We start from the raw sequence: 20,422 nt of genomic DNA on the forward strand, positions 1-20,422 counted from the left end.
CCATCAAAATACGAGAGCGACATTTCTCAAATCCAATCAAGTGTGCTACTTTAGCAGTCACAACCCAATCAAATAATTGAAACTCTCTCATATCAGGAATATAAACTTTATAACTCACATTTACTCTATATGTGATTTTAGACCGGATGATAGGGGCAATTCATCACTAAAATCACATATCATATCAATCATATTTGCTCCGTTCGTTAATACATAGTGAACCTTATCCATGTTATTAATGAATCGATGCTCTACCCATTCCTTATGTGATAACATACATGTGATCTCGCAACGTATTTCCAAAACCATAGAGAAATACATGAAAAATATGCAAAAATTACCCCAAATCACGTACCTTAGAGTTTCACATGCATTTTCATATTCACAAAATCATCAAAAATATAAAATAAACACATAATAGTGTAGAGAACATCCATATGAGCACAACGGTCCAAATCATGCTCCAATCGAAGCTCCCACGTGCCCTCACGCGCCACTTGAATGTGAGGTGCGTGAGCTGCACGCGCTAGCGACTGGAATCTGGCCCAAAGCCGATTCGACCGGTCAACGGGTCGAACCGATCAACGGCTTGACCGGTCAACAGTCAACCCATCAGACCTGGGTCGAGTTGAACCAGTCAACTCGGGTTGGGTCAACCCGGTCAACACGGTTTGGTCGACCTGGTCGACCCGGTCAACACTAGGTCGGGTCTGGGGTGACGTCATCGGTGACATCACATGCCGCGTGGCGGTCGCACGTAAGGCGGCTTACGTGACGTCATCATCGAACATCTATCCATGGCGGTGGCGAAGTTGGCGGGATGACGTCATCACCGCATGGCGGTCCACACGTTGGCACGCATGAGGGCGCACACATGCACATGAGGCAGCATGGCGGCACTTGTCGCTGACTCCTAGCACCGCCTGGGTGTGTGGTGGCGCGTGAGGCCGTTTCTGGGATCGTCTGGAGATGTGCCACCCACCAAAATGCTCATTTGGAAGAGTAGAAGCCATTTATATAATAAAATTTCACTTTTACCACACCAAAATTCATGAAAATTAAGCAAAACATTCTGAGCTTTAGTCAAGTCCAAAATGAGTATAGATAGCGGGTTTGGCCTTCGTCGGAGACATGCTACCCACGAAAACACTCAGCTCGACAAAATGAATCCGAATATACAGTCAAAATCAAGTTTCAATGGATAAATTCTTCAAAATGGGGCAAATTCCCTATGTTCGAGTTTTAGTTTATGCCGGTTTTGATACCAAATGTAGGTCGTCAGAACGGCTTCTTAGGATCGACATAGCTAGAAACTCGAACATCTTTAAGGGGAATACGAAGATGTGTGTACCTTACTTGGAATTCATTATTTTTTATGCGGAATGACGATGATCCAACGCTCAAACAACGAGCAGATGCTCAGGTTCTTCTCCTCTATGACCCTCGGCTCCTGGCTCAATGAGACCGCCACTCACAGTTTACCTTATGTGAGGTGAGAGAGTTTCTGGAAGAATGAGGGCTAGAGAATGGACCTTAGCGCTATTTATAGAGTTTTGGACGGATCCTCTCATCACTGGCCAGGCCCAACTCGGCCCACTCAATGCCAAGCCCATATTCAACTATTAAGAAAACCTTATGCTTTACCTTATTAGATCAACCCCGTAAAACGGTAATTACAATCTAAATTAATGTAGCCCACATAAAGAAAACTCTTACACATACAACGTGTAAATTTTATGCCACGTGCTAGAACCAGCAAAACAAAATTGGTTATAGATGGCAATAAGAGTTCAGGAGAAGTATCGATTTCATGATGCATGTTAGAAATAGTCATCAAATATCTTCAATATAGAAAATTATCCTAGAGAAATTTCTAATTATCTCTCACAGTTACTTTTTTTTCGAAGTTGGCTCCTTCATTGGGAGTATTTGGCTCAGTTTGTGGATACAAGCGGCTGCTGCAATGTCCAATATGGGGTTATTTGAAGCAGAAATGTGCAGTTCTCCAGTTGTGCCTTTTCAGTATTTGGTCTATCTTGTAAGTGTAAATTGAAGAAGTTCATGTCAAAATTTAGCTAGAATTATTGATTATAATCCTTCGAAACCACAAGATATAATAGGAATTACAGGTTCTGATGGAGTGGTGCGCTAGGCGCGTCTGCTTAGCTTTTTGCCTAACTGCAAAGTTAAAAGCATGGCGCATCCTTTTGCTTCTAAACATTAGTTCCTGTGCCACCATTGAAAAGTTCCTTTTCATCTAAATTTGCACTTTCTACGGGCACCTGAATTTGTCTGAACACCTTTTTAAAAAAATAAAATAAAAATAAAAGTCAAGCGACAAGTAGGCCATTGATTACTCATTGTTGCTTAGTATGACACTAAAACTCAGTCATTTATTCCATTAACAATAGTGGGACCTTCGAAAAAATATTGTCGGTACCCAACTATAATCTCAAGACATCAAAAGCCAAATGTTATATATTGCAAGTAAAGAAAATAACTGATTTCGGAATTTCAGAGACTGAATATATATATACTTCTCCATTTGTTTCCATCAAGTAGCTTTGAATATTATTCGGGATAAGAAAGCTTTGAACAGCGCTCCAGAGCGTGGAGATTGCATTCATTTTTGCACTTATCCGTTCTCTACCTCGAACAAAATTAATTCATAGAAATTTATTCTGGAGATCTGCCTTCAGCGTTGCATGAAATTTCTTCGCTTGCCTTTGCACTTGTTCACGAGCTTCTAGAGAAGCCGCAGATTGTATTCTTTTATCTTCTTCGACATGATGCCATGAACATATCCTCTTCGATCTTTTCCGACGACATGGTTGTGAACCTCTCGCTGCAGATCCAAGCGAGGGTCACGGCCATTATTGCCGGAGGGGCGAGAGCCACTAGCGGCAAGGTCACAGGCCAAACCCCTCTGGCAAGTGGCAAGGACCACTCCCTCGCCCGGATCACTAGCCACACACATTCACTTTGTGTTTTTCTTTTTTCTTCCTCAACACGTGATAATGATGGCGAGGGCCACGTTGGATTCACCTGAGTCCGGAGAGAGATGCTGGTCCCTTGCCGGTGTGTGGGGTGGCCGCCACACCGCCGCTGCCTCAACTGGAGTTACTACTGTCCTTCTCCGACTTTTTTCTCTGCTTCCTACGCGTTTTGCTTTTGGTCTCTCCCCCCATGTGTAATACTAAAGAGCCCATTTCGACCAAAAAAAATATATGTGTATAGATAAATAAATCTAGAGAACCCACCATTCAATAAAGATACTGACGTCACCTCCCGTGTCCATTGTCCTGCACTTTTCTTATCCTTTTGTCAAAGGAAACCAAATGTGGAACCTAATATTCAGCAGATCTCTAACAATCGCTCATGATATTTAGTAGATCTCTAGCAATCACTCCTTTATTTATTCTGATTTATTCTTGATCTGTTTGTATCCCTTTAGCCGCGCCTATATTTGTATACGCCTTTCATATCAAGAACCCTAGGAATATTGTACCATTTCTTATAAATAGAAGCCGTAGACAGAGATCAATCATCTCAAATATAATACAGTTTTATATTCTCACACAATTGACCTTTGCCGTGTTTCTTTTGTGCCCACATTACAAGTTATTGTGGGGTTATTTATAATCAAGAATATCACTTCTTCCCCTTTTCTGCATTCCAAGTTGTGGGCCGGAATGTTCTTGCCTCCATAAATTTCATTTGTCTTGGAGGGCAAACGATGGAGCAATTGACTTCCAAGCGGTCTTGTTCTTATCCTTTTTTATTAATTAGAAAAAAAAAAAAAGAAAATTAGAGAAATTATTGAGCGGTAGTCTTTAACATACTGTGATAATAATATTTTATTTTGAATAAAAAATGAATAAAAAATAATTATAAATTGTTGTGAAATCTAGTCCTTTAAAAATTTGTGACTTTTAACATGCTATTACTCTCATAGTAGCCCAAAACTATCATGCTAACAAAGCTAGAATAGAAAATGATTGGGTGACTATTTTTTATCTATTATGAAAATAATAGTCTTTTCTAAATCACGAAAAAAGAAAAATAAATAATTATAAATTGTTGTGAGATCTACTCTTTCAAAAATTTGTAGCTTCCAACATGTTATTTTCACTAGCCCAAAGACTTCATGTTAGCAAAACCCAAGAAGAGAAATAATTGGACTACAACATTTAATCTACTGTGAGAACAATAGTCTATTTTGAAACATGAAAAAAAAATAATAATTATAAATTATTGTGGGTACACTCTTTCACGAATTTGTGATTCCCAATCTGTTATTATTCTTATAACCCAAAAACTGTCATGTTAATAGAGCCCAAGAGAATACCTTCAAATATGTTCTCAAAGAGCACCCGGTAGGATGACGTCACTTCCAATTAGTGACGGGTCCACAGATTACTCCACTTGTGATGGGCACATTCTAGAAGGAATCACAAAAGCCAAAAAATCCACGCCGTGATATTATCCAAGAATAGAAAACTTCATGGGAAATTTACCAAACTCTATTGACAGGTCAATATTGCTCCAAAATAATACAGACATAATACTTAATAATTCGTAAAAGAAGGATAGGAATACATAGGTGGTAGACATGCTGACATTCCTTTGAATTGGTAAATTTGACAAATGACAACTAAGTTTTGGCTGATTTCACGTTCAAGCAACTGAATTTTACTTCTTTTTTTTTGCCAAATATTTTCTTTTCCTTATATAACTGATGCACTGTGATTATGACCTGTATTTGACATACTTCTGTAGTGAAATATTGATGCAATGGTCACGTAACCATGGAATCAACTCGAAAGAATTCACTACATGTGCCTTTTTTTTTCAACGTGGATTGAAGAATGGTAACTCCAAACATGGATTGATATGTTGAGGAATATCGATATTGATAAATTCGAGAATGGTATAAATTGACATGGATTCAAAATATGTAATTCTTTAGCATGTCAAATGAAAGTGTAAGATTCTGTACTTACTCATCGAATTTGCCTCATGAAAATGTATTAAGAATCCTCTAATAATTAGATCCAACAATCAGTTAATTCTAGTGGACAGTATGCGCATTCAGTTCTTTACATCTTTCTAATTACATCGATAATATTTTTTAGTGCTAAGGCAGAGAGTAAAGGAGCTTCTATAAGCAGAGGCCAAATGGGAGTCCTCCCTCATATAACCCAATTTCTTAGTTGCCAAGAAATATGTCGATAGATTTTGACTTCCATGCGCCGGAAATAGAAGCTCCGCCCGATCCAAGAATCCTCCTTACAAAAATAAGTAGATAAATAGGCCGAAGGCAGTCAAAGCGGATGGACTTAATTTTCCCACGAGGAATCGATTCCTATTTTAAAGGCGGCAGAGTAATGTCAAAAAGAGCTCTCCGCCGTCGGTGCACTGGGGAAAAATTCATATTATAGTGAGCCAGGAGAGAGGGAGAGAGAGAGAGAGAGAGAGAGAGAGAGAGGCTCAAAAAATAAATTTCCATTATAAATAGGTAAAAAAACGAGCTTGCATTGTGGATGAACTCGGTTCTTTCTTTACTTTGATTCTGGGGGTCTTTCGATGGCAAATTCTAGTAAGATGATGATCCAGCTTGGCCAACTCAACAGCAAGTTTTTCACACGTTTTACTTCTCGTCCATTGTATCCAAGCGTCAGAAACAAGAGAGCATCGCAATTCCAACTGCAATCCCCTCCCATCTCTTTGCCCTCTTTCTTTCCCCTCCACTTCTCTTCTCTCAAACATAGCCTTACAACCAGGCCACGACACTTCTTTCCGCCGTCCTCTACCCCTCGGTGGATTCACGATGCATTCATCAGTTATAAACAGGCCGACACGCGCAACTTCGTGAGCCATCTCCACAATGCTCTTGAGCGGAACAAGATAAGGGTCTTCGTTGATCACAGTCTGGAAAGAGGACTAGAGATTGCACCCACAATCAATGAAGCGATTGAGCAATCGAGGAGCGCCATCGTGGTCATCTCTCAGACATTTGCCTCCTCGCCATGGTGTCTGGACGAGCTGGATAAGATCCTCGAGTGCAAGGAAAAGAAAGGCCAGCTGGTATTCCTCATTTTCATGGATGTTGACCCCAAAGAGATGCGCGAGCAGTCCGGACCATTCAAGCGGATTGGCCAAAATGAGAAGGGTATAGCGCAGGAGAACGCTGACAAGGTCCAAAGGTGGAGAAAAGCTCTCCGCAAAGCCGGTAATCTCACCGGTTGGTCTCTCGAAAATAGGTACTAACTTTCTCTCTTTCTTGAGTGTTTTCTTGAGAGGATTCCCCAAGGAAGTATCTTATTTTGTCCACAAGACAACAAAACTTTCTCTTAAAGCCCAATCTTTTGGTCTATGGGCAGTCGGAGTATATGGAAATGGTTGCTTTGTTTCTGTTCTTCTGTTGTTTGTTCTTTCTTGCTCTCGACACCCTTCCACTCATCTTGACTTGTTTTGTCATCATGAGTGTAAGGTTTTTGGTGCCGAGAATCCTTGCTATACAGCTGTATAGCTTCTTGGTTTAGAAATCAATATATCTCTTATCATTTACCAATATATATATGGAAATGGGTGGAATCCTTTAACTGGGAAACGAACTATCCTGGAGTAGGACTCCAACTCAGTTGCTTGGCTCATCTAAGAGACTTGACATTGACACTGCAGCATCTTTTCTTATACATTTTCGATTTTTACAGATTGCAGGGAAACAATACCGACATTTTGAGCTATTTCAATTGTTAAAGTTACACTCCTTGACGTCGTCTGTTATCTTCTATAACAGCCTTTTTTCTCTTAGTATCAGATTTTAACCCAAAAGCATATGTTCCAGCCCATACTGATTTCCTCCATATATAGCAAAAGTGTTCAGCTGAATAAAACGATAGATGACCCCTTCTGTTAAGCCATAAGGAAAATAAAAAGGATTGATGGATGTCCCTTTTTTATCCAGTTGTAACACTCTCATCATAGTTTTTTTTTTTTTTTTTTTTGGTTGCTGGAGGAACCGCTTTGGCCGACAGTCGCTACGTAAACCCGCTCTCATCATAGTTTTTTTTTTTTTTTTTTTTTTTTTTGGTAAAGGTAAGAATATATTGATAGCTTAGGACAAATGAACAAAAACGGCACCAAAAGCTTACACTCTAGATGCAAGAGCACAAGAGTGGAAGGGAGCCACGTAAAAGCCATAAAAGGCAAAAGCACTAACTATAACAAACTCTGCCCAGCCAAAAACTTGGCCACGTAACCACCAAGGACGCCAGGGAAGTGAAGGGGAAGAGCGCAAGGCACTACCCATCCACCAGCTTCAACCATAAACCTCCAAGGACGGCCGTGAAGCAATTGTGCAAGGCAGGAACATTGTTGAAAACAGACAAGTTTATTCTTCTCCCTTACTCTAAGTCCCATTGTTGAAAACCTTATTTATGGGTGAATTCCAAAGCGTGCGAGCTTCTTTCACTATCGAAGATTGTCACAAGTCCCCTCGCTTTCTCAGAATTCAAAAGGACGAAAATGGGCAATATCTTGCACGACCAAACCCTAGCTTTCTGCAATCAGTCGCTGTCAATCTTTTTGTTGTTTGGACCGCAATACCTAGCTAGGGTTTTGAAGAATGTTTCTTTTTTTGGTCGGAGGGATTTAAAGAATGCTTCTCGTATTGTTTTGACTGCGGGACCTAGTTAAGAGTCTCTCTCTCTCTCAAAACTTTCTATAGTATATGCTTGTCTGTCCGAGAATCTTTCTATAGGGGAACTTCTTTTTCGTGGAGAATGTTTTTCATCTTCTTCTATCTATCCTGCTTCTTCTAATTTGTTACTTAAACGATTAGCCGTCAGATTTTGTCTTGTTTGATAGATATATATCAGATTTTTTACACACATGCATAACCAAGAATTGATATCCTTGGAATGTTGACCTCCAAAGAGCTTGCTGGGCATTTGAAAAGATAGATTTATCGTGCAATAATGTAATACTCGTTTGGAAATTATTTCTTACATGTTAATTCTCTCGTGGTTGTTAAAAGTACTGATCGAACTTACAAAAGCCAGATTAATCAAAATGATCCCTGGCCAAGGGAGGAAGAAAAAAGAGCAATAGAGTCCAAACACATGACCCCTCAACAAAAAAGAGAAGTGGGGGTCATGGGAAGAAGTTAAACAACCGGTTCAATGTCAACTCAACTTGAGAAGTCAGTCAGCTAGCCCTAATTAATCAATCCAGTGCCGAACTGAATCGATGAAAGATCCAGTGGTGACCAAATTTGAGTAGAAAAACAAAGTAGATCCAAAAAGGGAGAGATTTAAATTCAAAAAGAAGGAAAATTGAAGCAACCCATGGCTTAAACCAGCATGCACACACAACAACTATTTCATGTAGTCAAGCTTTTCTCTTGCACGATTTAGATTTTCTATGATGATAATATGCCAATGTGTATGAGAAATCTCGAAATTTCATTAATCCACATGTAAAATTTCACGAAATGTGTGTTCTCCATGAATATCTATATGATTATGTGCCGTGGAGATTTAAGAGTACCAATAAAAATTGCTCCTATTCCGAAACTAATTCAGACATTATTATTAAAAGCCAAAATGCATTTCATGAAACTGTTTATAATCAAGTCAATTTCAGATGAAAGTTTGACTTGGCTAGTGCTCCCTCGAACACTCCGGGTGGAACGCACAAAAAAAGAAGAGATTCTGGTCCTCCATTTTCGGATCATTCTGCTTATTATAATACTAGAACGCTAGCCTAAGAAATCCATGTTACACACAGAGAAAAGGCTCATGAAATAGATTAATGGATATAACTCTCGAATTTCACTTTATTGTTACATTGGCGAACTTTTTTATACATTGACTCGTTAAAAAATTTAGTTGAACATGAAATTCACATCGGTGTATGGTTCTAAATGTCCAGTCATTGCATATTCTTTTCTGAAGTGACTGGACCATATCTTACGAAAAAGTAGTTATCTTTTAGTTTTTTTAGAGATTGACTTATTTAGATGTACGAAGTAGTCATTTGAGTGTTTCCTCATGAAGAATTACAGTTAGTGGAAAAAAATGTATTTGCCTACCTATCATTTGGTTATAGGGTGATCTTCAATATATAAAATAATTCAACAAATATAATCTTGACACTTAAGTCAAATTTCAATTGACATTAACATAACATTGAACTAAAACTTTTGATCGATGGAGTGGATGTTTAAAAGCTAATAATCTTCACGGATATCTTGTTGAGATATGGCATATTCTATTGTCGACACACGTAAAATTGGAATGTCTGATTAACATACTTTATCCTAAAAGTAAAAGTAGGCTATTTAAATATTTTAGTCTCATAATTAACATGAATTTTTCAAGAAGGATATAGTCAATATTTTGGAAAAAGGTGTGACATATTCGAACTACTACAGAAATGTATCATTTTCAATCAACTAAAAAGTAGCAGGATGAATTTTTTTCCCAAAAATAAGAACAAGAAAAAAAAGGAAAGCCAAAACATGAAAGAGAGGGGGATGCGCCACTACAATGAGAGCACATGTCAACCTCTCACACGTCAATATTTTCTATTATATTGGATAGTAAATTTGATTAGATGGACGATACTTCTGAGTTCGAGAGTCATCTTTTCTTTATCTTGAATTAGAACAAATAATCAGAGTGGTGACTTTTGTTGTTGACAATTTGTAGACTTGAAGCTGAATTCATCCAATCCGTTGTGGAGAAAATCTCAAGAAGACTTAGCTGCTCATACATGGCCCAGCTTGCTTTCCATCCAGTTGGGTTAAATGCTCAGGTACAAGCCTTGTTCTCCTTACTCCAATTAGAGGTTGAGGAGGTCCGAATCCTGGGAATTTCTGGCACTAGGGGAATCGGTAGGACTACACTTGCGAGAGCTCTTTACCACCGAATTGCAAATCAATTTGATCGGAGTTGCTTTGTCATGAATGTGAAGGATATATCAAGCCTGGAGGGCCTCCTCAAAATGCAGGAGACCCTTTTTGGTGATAATCTCTGCGATGGAGATTCAGAGTTTTGCAATAATGTTCATGAAGTAATAAACTTCATGAGGAGTAAGCTTAACAACAAGAGGGTTCTGCTGGTATTTGATGATGTTGTAGGGTTGTCGGAGCCAATGAGCCACCTAATCAAGGCCTTGAACTTAGGCTTGGGAAGTAGAGTCATTTTGATCCCTCGACACAAAGAAACCTTAATTGGAGATCTATGCAGTAATATCTATGAGGCAAGAGCACTGAATGATGATCAAGCTCTCAAACTTTTTAGTTGGAATGCATTTCGAGAAAGGTATCCAAAAAATGATTATAGGATGCTCTCAAACTGCTTCACAAGTTTCTCCAAAGGCCTTCCTTTGGTGCTGATTGTGATGGGTTCTTTCTTGAGTGGCAAAAGCGTTAAAGAATGGCAAAGAGCTTTTGATCGACTAAAAGAAATCTCTCAGGAAGACGTTCATGACATACTAAGGATTGTTATTGATGGCTTAGAGGCCAACGAGAGAACGATTTTCCTTGACATTGCATGTTTTCTCAATGGATATGACAAAGAAGTAATCATCAAGTCCCTAGATCAATGCAGTGTCTATGCCACTAGTGGGATTGAGATTCTGGCTCAAAAGTTGCTGATATGCATTGATGACAATAACAATATATGGATGCATGATTTGCTTCAAGAAATGGGTAGACGAATTGTGATTCAAGAGTGCCCTGAAAATCCCAACAAGCGAAGCCGAATATGGTGTCATGAAGATGCTCTACAAGTGATTAGGCAAAACGTGGTAAGAGTTTAAGAATGTCCTGAAATCTTTTTGTTACTAGCATTTACTTGGTGTGAAAACTTTAGATTGCATACTTAAGAGAGACAAATGCAATATTTATTTTTCACAATTAGGGTTTACAATCATTATTTGAGATGATTGTTTAAAAAGTTTTAAACTTATTGTAATCAATTCAATCCTAAACTTTTCAATTGTACCAATTTAGTCCTAAATCTTATGACGATTTACCAATTTAGTTTTAAACTTTTCAATTGTGACAATTTATTCCTAAACCTTTGGAAATTTTAAAAAGTTAGTCCTAAACCTATTATTTGGATAATTGGCAGGAAAAAGCTATATTGACAAATCGTCAAAAGTTTTAAAACTAAATTAACAAACCGTCAAAACGTTTAGGACTTAATTGATACAATTGAAAAATTTAGGATTAAATTGGCAAATCGTCAAAAGATTGAGGATTACATTGACACGATTGAAATATTTATGATTGAATTAATTGCTATGTAATAGGTTTATGATTTCTGGGACAATTTTCCCTCTTCATTTTGTAAATGGTGTTTATTGTTGAACTGATTATTGTATAACTTGATATAAAATCCTCTCATTTGTTCTTTCATCGTAAGATGAAGGTATTTTCATTTAGAAACTGCTAGTGTCATAATGGGTTTCCTACTAGCACGGTTTTAAAACAATTTTAAACATTATTCTTAGACTTGTTACTTTTTGGAAGGGTTCAGATATCTACTTATTTTCAAGTGCTCCCAATGTGCGTAATAATTTTAACTTCACTCTAACAGGGAACAGATTGCATTGAAGGCATTAAACTAGATAAAGTTGATGTAGAAGACTTGATTGTGAATGCAGACTCGTTCAAAAAGATGAAGAAGCTTAGATTGTTTAAAATGGCTGATCATGCCCCTCATTGTGGACCGGCCGGACATCTATCGGAAAAGTTGTGGACACGTTTTGCACGGAACAACAATGATATGTTTGCATTTTGGGAAGCGCTGGTGAAGCAAATTTCGATGTTCTGGTCTCGCGGAGCCTGACGAACATGCTCAACGGATGCGAGCGGGGCAATGCAGGACTAACTTTCTTAGAAAATAGAAATCCATAAGCAAAAATGGTGGACCTTAGCGTACATAAGACTCCCCCGCCCCAATAATTTGTTTATTGGACTTTGCCCCATTAACCGATACAATGTTTCATTAAAAGCCTTTGCACACAAACTTTTTATTAAGGCTAAGTCTCTCTCTCTCTCTCTCTCTGTGAATTTTTTTTTTTTTTTTTACGTTTCAACCTTGTATTATCATCATCTTTCTAAATGACTATTCCATGAACTTTCATTTTTCTAATCCAGTCTTTTCTAACATGAAATATGGCCAAATCCAGCTGATATGGCTATAAAAAAAGCACACCGAAACGTGATGTGAGTGACATATTATCTATGTAAACATCCATCTCGGAGCATATAAAACAATTTTTTTTTAAAAAGTAATCCATTCACTATTTACAGCCCCCTGGTGGGTGTTCACGTGGTCAATATTCGATTCCCACTACTCTTCGGCTTCTTTGGACAGCCACTTCAATTGGCTTCAGCCAAGTTTCATGGATAAGATTCTTGATTAGACATTTTGTATAACTGAAAAGAAACTCAAAGTATAGGGACTCGGTCACACAAGTGAATCTCCTTCTTCCTCAATAAGCATTAGTTTGTATTTGCATAACAAATTCTGTTTCATAACAACAAAGATTACAAAAATGTGTTATTTTGTTTATGATTGAAGCAAAATATTAATATTAGCAAATGAGGTAAGGAACTCTTGTGAATACAAAATTTGAAATTAGGCTTGAAGCAATACAAGTTTGTTCCAAAGAGCATAAATGCTACCTATCTTAGGGATGAGAAAGACAAACCAACCAAACTGGGAACCACTCAAACTGGGCCGAACTAGCTAGTTCTGGGTGGTGAAGATTGAGTACACCCTCCTAAGCGTGGATTGCTAAGGATGATGCTAAGGATGACTTCCAAAGAATGGGCAACTAGAAAGGAAAGATCATCCTTATGGACGTGGAGATGATGAGAGAGCTATTGCAAAGATCAGAGAAAGACTTACTGAACTGACTGAACAAGAGAAGAAGAAGCACACTAAGGCACCAACATGGCCTATGGCCCCTCATGCACCAAGCCTAGAAAGATCACCATCTCTTACCGTGGACAGATCTACCTTTTCTACTGCCAACCTTGCCTAGCTTTAGGCTGATGTTCATGAAATCAAAACCACTCTCTTCTCTCTAAATCGATATATGGTGAAGATTGAGTACACCCTCCTAAGCCTGGATTGCTACAACCTTGTCCATCTTGACCCTAAGCCAACAGAACTTGTACTCCCCACCTCCTCGCAGCAACGCAAACACCCTTGCTTTTAAACATTTCCAAATCTTTATGTGCTCATATTTTCCTTTTGTTGCTTAGACCGTACCTATCACATTCCCGCCCCACCTCTGGTACAAGAGCATGACTCGACGGGTCAGCATTGACATCTTAGGCATGTCGATCGTCCCAAAAATATTTTATTTTTGATTAAACACACGTGGAAGCAAATTAAAAATAATCCTTGTACACAAACAAATAATTCGAGCAACATGTATACAAGCTAAACAAATAAGAGCAACATATATTCATATATATATACACACACCAAAATTTATTATGATTACTACGCATCTTAGTCTTGGGCTACTTATCTTCATTACCACATATCGACGATTAAAAGGCTAGGATAGCCTAGTTCTTCTATTGAGCTCCTCCAAAAATGACCCCCATCCTAGGCCATTCTTTTACGATGCTCCTGTAGGATCCATCAGAAGGATGAGGCATCGGATGGAACCTAAAATGTCCCCATCAAAAATAAGGCACCAGCCTCCTACACAAGGGGAACCAAGGTGTCTATCCCTTCTTGGACCCATGCCTTGGTAATATACTTCTAGTAAGTGACGTCCTCTTCTAAGTCTACTATATTCGTCATGGTAGTAACCATATCAATTGGAAGACCAGGATGGACGAGTGATAGGGTTGGTTAACCCATTCCACACCTGAAATAGTGAAAACAGCAAAAGTGAGTCGATGACTCAGTAAGTAGAAATCTCTAATTCTCCTATAGGAGGATGTCTTGCCATTGATCCTTCGATATAAGATCACCACCCACTTGTTAATGGCAAATCATTAGCAATGTGACATCCTGATTTTTCAAGTTCTGATTTCGATTGGATAAGTTGGGCCTTCATCAACACGCCTATTGTGCTTTTCTCTGAGATGGCCAATCATGAGATAACTAGACTATCTAGGGAAGTCATTAAGAGATTTTAATGTAATAGACTTGAGGATCAAGAATTGGCTGCTCGACCGTGCTCATCTGTAGAGATCATTACGGCATAGATATAAATCAATTAGAAATCAAAGATAGGTTGGTTCGATTAAGATATGTAGTTAAATGTGGGTGATCGCACTAAATTGCAAAATTCTCATCGACCGACACCAAACTAATTTTTCTGTCGTTTTGGTACCCTATGTTCGTATTTAAAACCTTGAAATTTTCACGACAACCGAGAGTCGCCAATGTGTCTAAGGGGTCATTGTGGCTCGAAGAAAATCGATCACGGGTTATTTGCTCTAAAAAGTTATGAAAGCTACTCGATAGCCTAGGTCATGCTAAAAACACACCAGAGTGAAATTAACCGCGAATTTGAATCCGATTTCAGAAATTAAAGGTTCTATCATGTCACAATAAGTTCTAGGAACGTCCACTCAGTCTTAAAATATTTTTCTGCAACCGATACTTTTTGTGAAAAAGTTGTTCTAGAGTCTTTTTATCCAGAAAAAGCCAGAGACCGTTTTTGTTTGTACATTTGGGATGCATGATGGTTCAATTGATGAGAAAAAATACCAATTTGAGTATTGACTTGATAACAGAATTTGTTGAGGCCAAATGGTGTTGAATTAAGAAGGATTAAGTACCCATTTGGAGGGAAAATGCTTGAAATTCGTATGTCCCCCACCCCCTCAGCTTATGCACTTCTTCAACCTTCTAGATGGGAGCATGGGTGGCTGATTTGTGATCTAGGAACCCAGCTGTGGTGGAGGATGGGTCAAGGGAATATTGGAAGGGAAAATTTAGCCATGGTGACTCCCTTATCTCCTTATCTCTCCCTCTCTCCTTCAAGTTGCAGACCAGCCTTTCTTTCTTCATTGTTGTGCCTTGTAAGCTTTAGATCTCCAGAGGAAAACCATCAAGGAGGCCGTCCGAACCAGCCACCCCCGCCGCACGCGCCACCCATTGCTGTTTGCTGTACTGCTCGCCGTGCGAGCGCCCGCGCGACCCTGCGCTCCAGCCGCCTGTCTTGCGTTCCAGCCACTGCCTTAGGCCGTACTACAGCCGTTCAGCCGCTGTGTGACATCGCCGAAGCTGCCGTGGAGCTTGCTTGGACTCGGTTCAACCTCCTCAATTTACCTCAGTTTGTTATCGCCTCAACCGGCTCTTGTTTCAACCCTTTTTGGCCCTAGACAGCATCTGGAATTTGTGGGTTTCTAGCAGCTATTTTGGCCCATTTTTACCCACTTCTAGAACCTGAAAGTTAGGCCTACTTTGGAGAGTATTGTCCCTCGTCGCATTCTCGTCGATTTAAACTGACCGGTTGCCAACAAGTGAGTTTGCTTACTAAACTTTACTCAGTATGTTAATTATGCTTAAGGGTTGTTTATGTTATCTTACGTATGGATTAGTGATAAGCTAAAATAGTTAGATTAGCCTTAGAATAGATTAGTGTAACTTAATTAGTGAGATTTGTACACTTGGTGATGGATTAGTCGAATCTAGTAGAATTTCTACAGTTTTGGTTTATGGATCCTTGCCATTTGCCATTTTTGTGGATCAAAATGGGTTACGAATTTGAGGTTAATGTCTTCTTGAGAAATGTTTTAGGCATCCTCAGCTATAACATATATTTTTTTTTTCAAGATTTTAAGGGATTTAAAAAGAATGAGATATTGGCTCCATCATTTTCAAATGAAACCTTAATTTTTGCTGGAATTGGTGACATTTTAGGATTCTAAGGGTTTTTATCAACTCTTAGGGTTTGAACTTTAAAATGGTTTCTTCATAAAAGTTATTTGCCACATCTTCTAGTTTAACATATTCAAATTTCAAATTAAATGGATAATTTTTGGATCTCGAACCAAATTGATTTCGGAAAATAGATTTTCTAGAAACAGACACAGTTTTTATACTGGATTGAGCAATTTACTAGGCCAAATCTAGAAGGATATGAGTTCAGGTGTCTTCATAAAAAAAAAAATTGTATCTATTACAATATATTCAAATTTGAGAATTTTCTAAACTCGTTCAATTGGGTTTCTGGATTTAAACTTCGAAACATGTGAGTGGGCCTATTTTGACTGTTAGGGCTAGTTATGACTTTGTGATGGTTCTTGAGGTTTTGATTGTTGAAAAGTGCATAATTTGATGATATAAGGTTGGTTTGTGCCATGCCTAGAAATTATGTTTGATGATGATGTGAAAGTTAAGAGAATCCGTCCTCAATGTGTGTTGGTGGACATTAATAGTTAAGAGAACTCGTTCCTAGCATGTGTTGGTGGATGTTAATAGTTATTATCTAACCCCGGCGTGTGTCGGTGGATATTATTTAACCCCGGTGTGTGTCGGTGGATATTATCTAACCCCGGCATGTGTCGGTAATTATTAATCGTTTCCGGTGTGTGTCGATAGTTATTAGTCATTCCCAGCGTGTGTTGGTAATTTTTAGTCATTTTCGACATGTGTTGGTAGTTATTAGTCGTTCCCAGCGTGTGTTGGTAATTATTAGTCGTTCCTAGCATGTGTCGGTAATTATTATTCTTCCTTAGCGTGTGTCAGAAATTATTATTCGTCCCTGGCGTGTGTCAGTAGTTATTATTTAACCTCAGCGTGTGTCGGTAATTATTATGCTTCCCTGACGTGTTTCAGATATAACTACTCGTGTAGATAGTAATAGTTAATTAATTAGAATGCATGTTGAGTTGAATTGATGGACCGCCGTGTGTCGGTAATTTTTACTTTGATTTGTATTGGTAGTTCTTGCTCGTGTGAGCAGTGATTTAATTATGATTCTTGCTTTGATGTGTATTGGTAATTCTTGCTCGTGTGAGCCATGGTTAAATTGTGATATGAACTGTGCTGACCTGCAGGAAGGAACTGAGGCTAAGGTAAGCCCCTATGATTGTATGATTGTGTGATTAAGACGTTTTAGGCGTATTACCCTCCTAATCAGGGTTTAGACGGTGGATTTGCTGAGACATTGTCTCAATGGTTATTATTTAATCATTTTCAGGTCCTTAGAAGGTGGTCATGGAGGACTGAAGCCCTAGAGTCTGTGAAGGTGGAGTCTAAAGGATCGATGTGTGTGTGTCCGACTAGTATGTTGTAGGGAAATTCCTTTTGAGAGTCGGTCTTTTGAAGTCTTGTGTTGGTAGACTTTTGTTTATGACTCGATTGGTCTTTATCAGCATGTTTTGTTTGGAAATCCGACGTCCTACTTTTCTATCCCAAGATGGTTACTGTCAGGGGATTTGTTATTCGCTTCCGCATATGCAATAAAATGAAAAGGTCGGCGACTCGTCTTGAGAAGTCATGAAATTTTATCAACCACTGAGGGATGGGCATTCGCTTGAGGATCGGGACATGACAAGCAAGGTTTGCGCCTTGCCTTGCTTATGCATATGAAGGGTTCTCAATCAACTATGTGCTTTCAAGTATCAAAGACAAGGAGTTAGTACATAAAAGCAAGCCCTCCAAAGATTCGTGGCTTACGATAATTCTAGTCACTAAGAGGGATGCGTGTATCATATAAAACTCATTCAAGTACTAAGTGACCCGATGCAAACATATGTTCAAATTGATGCAATGACTCAATAATACATATCAAATAAACCCAGCTTTTGCAAGCCTTAATTCCGATATCGGTGCAAGCATAAATTCAAGCATCACACATGCATCAGTCTGGACCACACGTGGACTTCCAATTTATTTTAGTTAGTTTTGTTAATCAAAATCCATCAACTCTTTCGGTATCAACTGAGCATCAATCCCCCCTTGGCAACTGGAATCGTCCAGATCTCATTATCAAGATGGCAATTAGGGCGACCCCCAAGCATCGGCCTCATTTAGGCTAGCATCGTCCATGATCTCAATATTGGACAACATTCGGGGCTTTACCCCAGGCAACGACCCGGCATACCCCAGTGTTGGCAGTAAAGGTCCATCATGTATCCATGCATTCAAACATCAATCAATCCATTTTTATCTTAAATTATTAGCCAAATAAAAGGCCCAAAGGCATGCCATACGAAGTGAATCAATGACTTTTGTGCCCTATTACTAGACTCATGCCGGATGCGATTCGGGCTCATGTTCTTGACTTGGAATCATTTGCTTTGGCTTCAGCATTGACCCAATGCTTGTCCCAAGTAACAACATGCTTCACTATTGTCTCGAGATCAAGTGGGGCCGTGCACCTACCTCGGCACACGTCCAATTTGTTGAGACCTTTCCTCGCCATCCAAGTGTGCTCGATACCCATGTGAGATCATGATTTACTTAATGCAAAGACAAGTAACTGAAAATGTGTAACAAGCACAACATACAAGCAAACACAAGCAAGTGATGATAAGATCCTAAATCGATATGCGTAGCACATCGCCCTATCAAAGAGTTAAGAAAGTCTACTTACTACTTTTGAACCTAGCTCCAAGATGCTCCTTTGGTGACCGAACGGCTGCTAAGGCAACTTGGTGAGGAAGGCATGAGAGAGAGGAGAGAAAGGGAGAGGAAATGAGAGAATGACTAACCCTTAAAATGTGAGAATGCCTTCTACTATTTATAGGCCTCTTTCTCTTAGATTTTATGCAAACTCATGATTAAGCCTAAAATACGAGTTAGCCTATCTAGCCTCCTTAGTTGATGCCTATGCTTGTTTGTGTTTAATTTTGATTGGTCCACTTATTTGCTTATCCTCCAAGGCTTACTCTAGGCTCATTATTTCCTTTGATGCCTAAGGGACACATAAGCCCCTTTAATGCCTAATGTCTTCTTCTAATTGGTTGGTTCTTGCCTTGTTCATCAAGGCTATAATCTAGGCCATCATGTCCTAAGATTCACCTAAGATTCTAGATGACACTTAAGTTGATTATTCATCAAAATCATTAATGAACTAATATCCAAAGCACTTAAATGAGTGCCTAGATATTTTTGCCAAGATACTTAGAGAAGCAAGTTTTCTCTCCCTCCAATTGACATGTGGTATATAATGGATAAGGATAGACAATGGTCAAAGGTTATGGAAGATTCTAGAACCCCCAATTACCTCTTGATACTTGTCCAATGATTATCCCTGCATTAATTGATTTGTGTTAAAATCTCGTCCAAGGCAATCGTGAGACTAACATAAGGTGTCGCCTAATTGGGGAAGTCATTCATAATTGTGCACAATCGACGGTTCTATGAGAATTGAGGTTCATGCCAAAATTTACTAAACTTTAACCAAATTAGTGTGACTAAGTCAGTAGCCTTCTTAAACTTGTCCATGACCATTTTCAATTAGAATTGGTCCATTGGATGTTTTAAAATAAACTTCATGATTAGTCTTGGTTATTTGCCCTAATAGAGTCTTGGTTAGTTGGACTGGGTCCCTTGCCGAACATGTCGTGCCTTGGTCTATCCAAGATTTATATCATTGATTCCTATGATTGACCCTCATACCTTATTCTTATGGCCTGGAATCAAGGATGTTACAATACCCATATATTTAATCTCATGTATTGCCCTTTATTTTGCTATCAATGAAATTGAATTTCTTTCATATTTTGTGATTGATGACAAAAGGAGGGAGAGTTGATTTGATATAGATGTTTGCTCAAAATATTTGCTCACTCATGATATTTGCTAATAGTATATATGCCCATGTTAACTTGGCATGAATTTCTACTAACTTGATCTGCTTATTCCTTGATGAATTTAACTAACTACAAATTTGCTAAGTCATCAGGAATTGCTCATCAAAATAGAGGAAGCATTTAATTGTCATTCTTCAAACCCTAGATATTCAAAGATACATGCTGGCTAGAAGATTCCTTTCCTAACATCTTCCATTCTATAAGATCATTTGGCTCATATATCTAGATTCATTGCAAATATCTCGAGGAGATTATATTTAATTTTTTTTCTACAAATTCATTCAAACAATACTTATTATTTATTCACATCGGCGGGATAATTTTGTTATCACCAAAAATTGGGAGATTGTTGGAGAAACATCTCCAAGTGATTTTGATGATGTCCAAACTATCCTTAGTATACCATTTATTATGATATATGCAGATGTTTGGACCAAAGTACAACGCAATATCCATGGTGTGATCCATTGAAAGAAGTTCGCAAAATGTCTTGATATGGTTCTGTATAAATAGTACCAGTTTACCTAAAAGATCATGAATTGATGATGTTTATGTTAAAGCTATAGAGATTGGGTCAATGGTGCCGTGACAACTTTGTAC

At 38.6% G+C, this 20,422-nt stretch overlaps 2 protein-coding genes across 2 annotated transcripts; both read left to right on the top strand.

Moving 5' to 3' along the window:
• The first annotated feature begins 1,382 nt into the window (after positions 1 to 1,382).
• LOC104455253 (disease resistance protein RUN1) lies at positions 1,383 to 6,270 on the top strand. The gene is made up of 3 exons (XM_010070071.2): positions 1,383 to 1,492; positions 1,939 to 2,038; positions 5,854 to 6,270. Exons 1-3 carry the CDS (start codon positions 1,383 to 1,385, stop codon positions 6,268 to 6,270), a joined length of 627 nt encoding a protein of 208 aa, XP_010068373.2.
• Positions 6,271 to 9,780: 3,510 nt separating this feature from the next.
• Positions 9,781 to 11,864, top strand: LOC104455254 (disease resistance protein RUN1-like). Its single transcript, XM_010070072.1, has 2 exons — positions 9,781 to 10,818; positions 11,613 to 11,864. The coding sequence occupies exons 1-2, from the start codon at positions 9,781 to 9,783 to the stop codon at positions 11,862 to 11,864; spliced, it is 1,290 nt and encodes a 429-aa protein (XP_010068374.1).
• Positions 11,865 to 20,422: the final 8,558 nt, after the last annotated feature.

The sequence above is a fragment of the Eucalyptus grandis genome, chromosome 7 (genome assembly GCF_016545825.1).
Source record: "Eucalyptus grandis isolate ANBG69807.140 chromosome 7, ASM1654582v1, whole genome shotgun sequence".
Lineage (NCBI taxonomy): Eukaryota > Viridiplantae > Streptophyta > Magnoliopsida > Myrtales > Myrtaceae > Eucalyptus > Eucalyptus grandis.

Excerpts from the sequence above, each read along its gene's own strand:
- LOC104455253 (XM_010070071.2), top strand. The coding sequence starts at position 1,383 with ATGACGATGATCCAACGCTCAAACAACGAGCAGATGCTCAGGTTCTTC. Across the intron at positions 1,493-1,938 it reads CACAGTTTACCTTATGTGAG|TTTGTGGATACAAGCGGCTG; the intron begins GTGAGAGAGTTT and ends TATTTGGCTCAG. Across the intron at positions 2,039-5,853 it reads TTCAGTATTTGGTCTATCTT|GCCGACACGCGCAACTTCGT; the intron begins GTAAGTGTAAAT and ends AGTTATAAACAG.
- LOC104455254 (XM_010070072.1), top strand. The coding sequence starts at position 9,781 with ATGGCCCAGCTTGCTTTCCATCCAGTTGGGTTAAATGCTCAGGTACAA. Across the intron at positions 10,819-11,612 it reads AAGTGATTAGGCAAAACGTG|GGAACAGATTGCATTGAAGG; the intron begins GTAAGAGTTTAA and ends TCACTCTAACAG.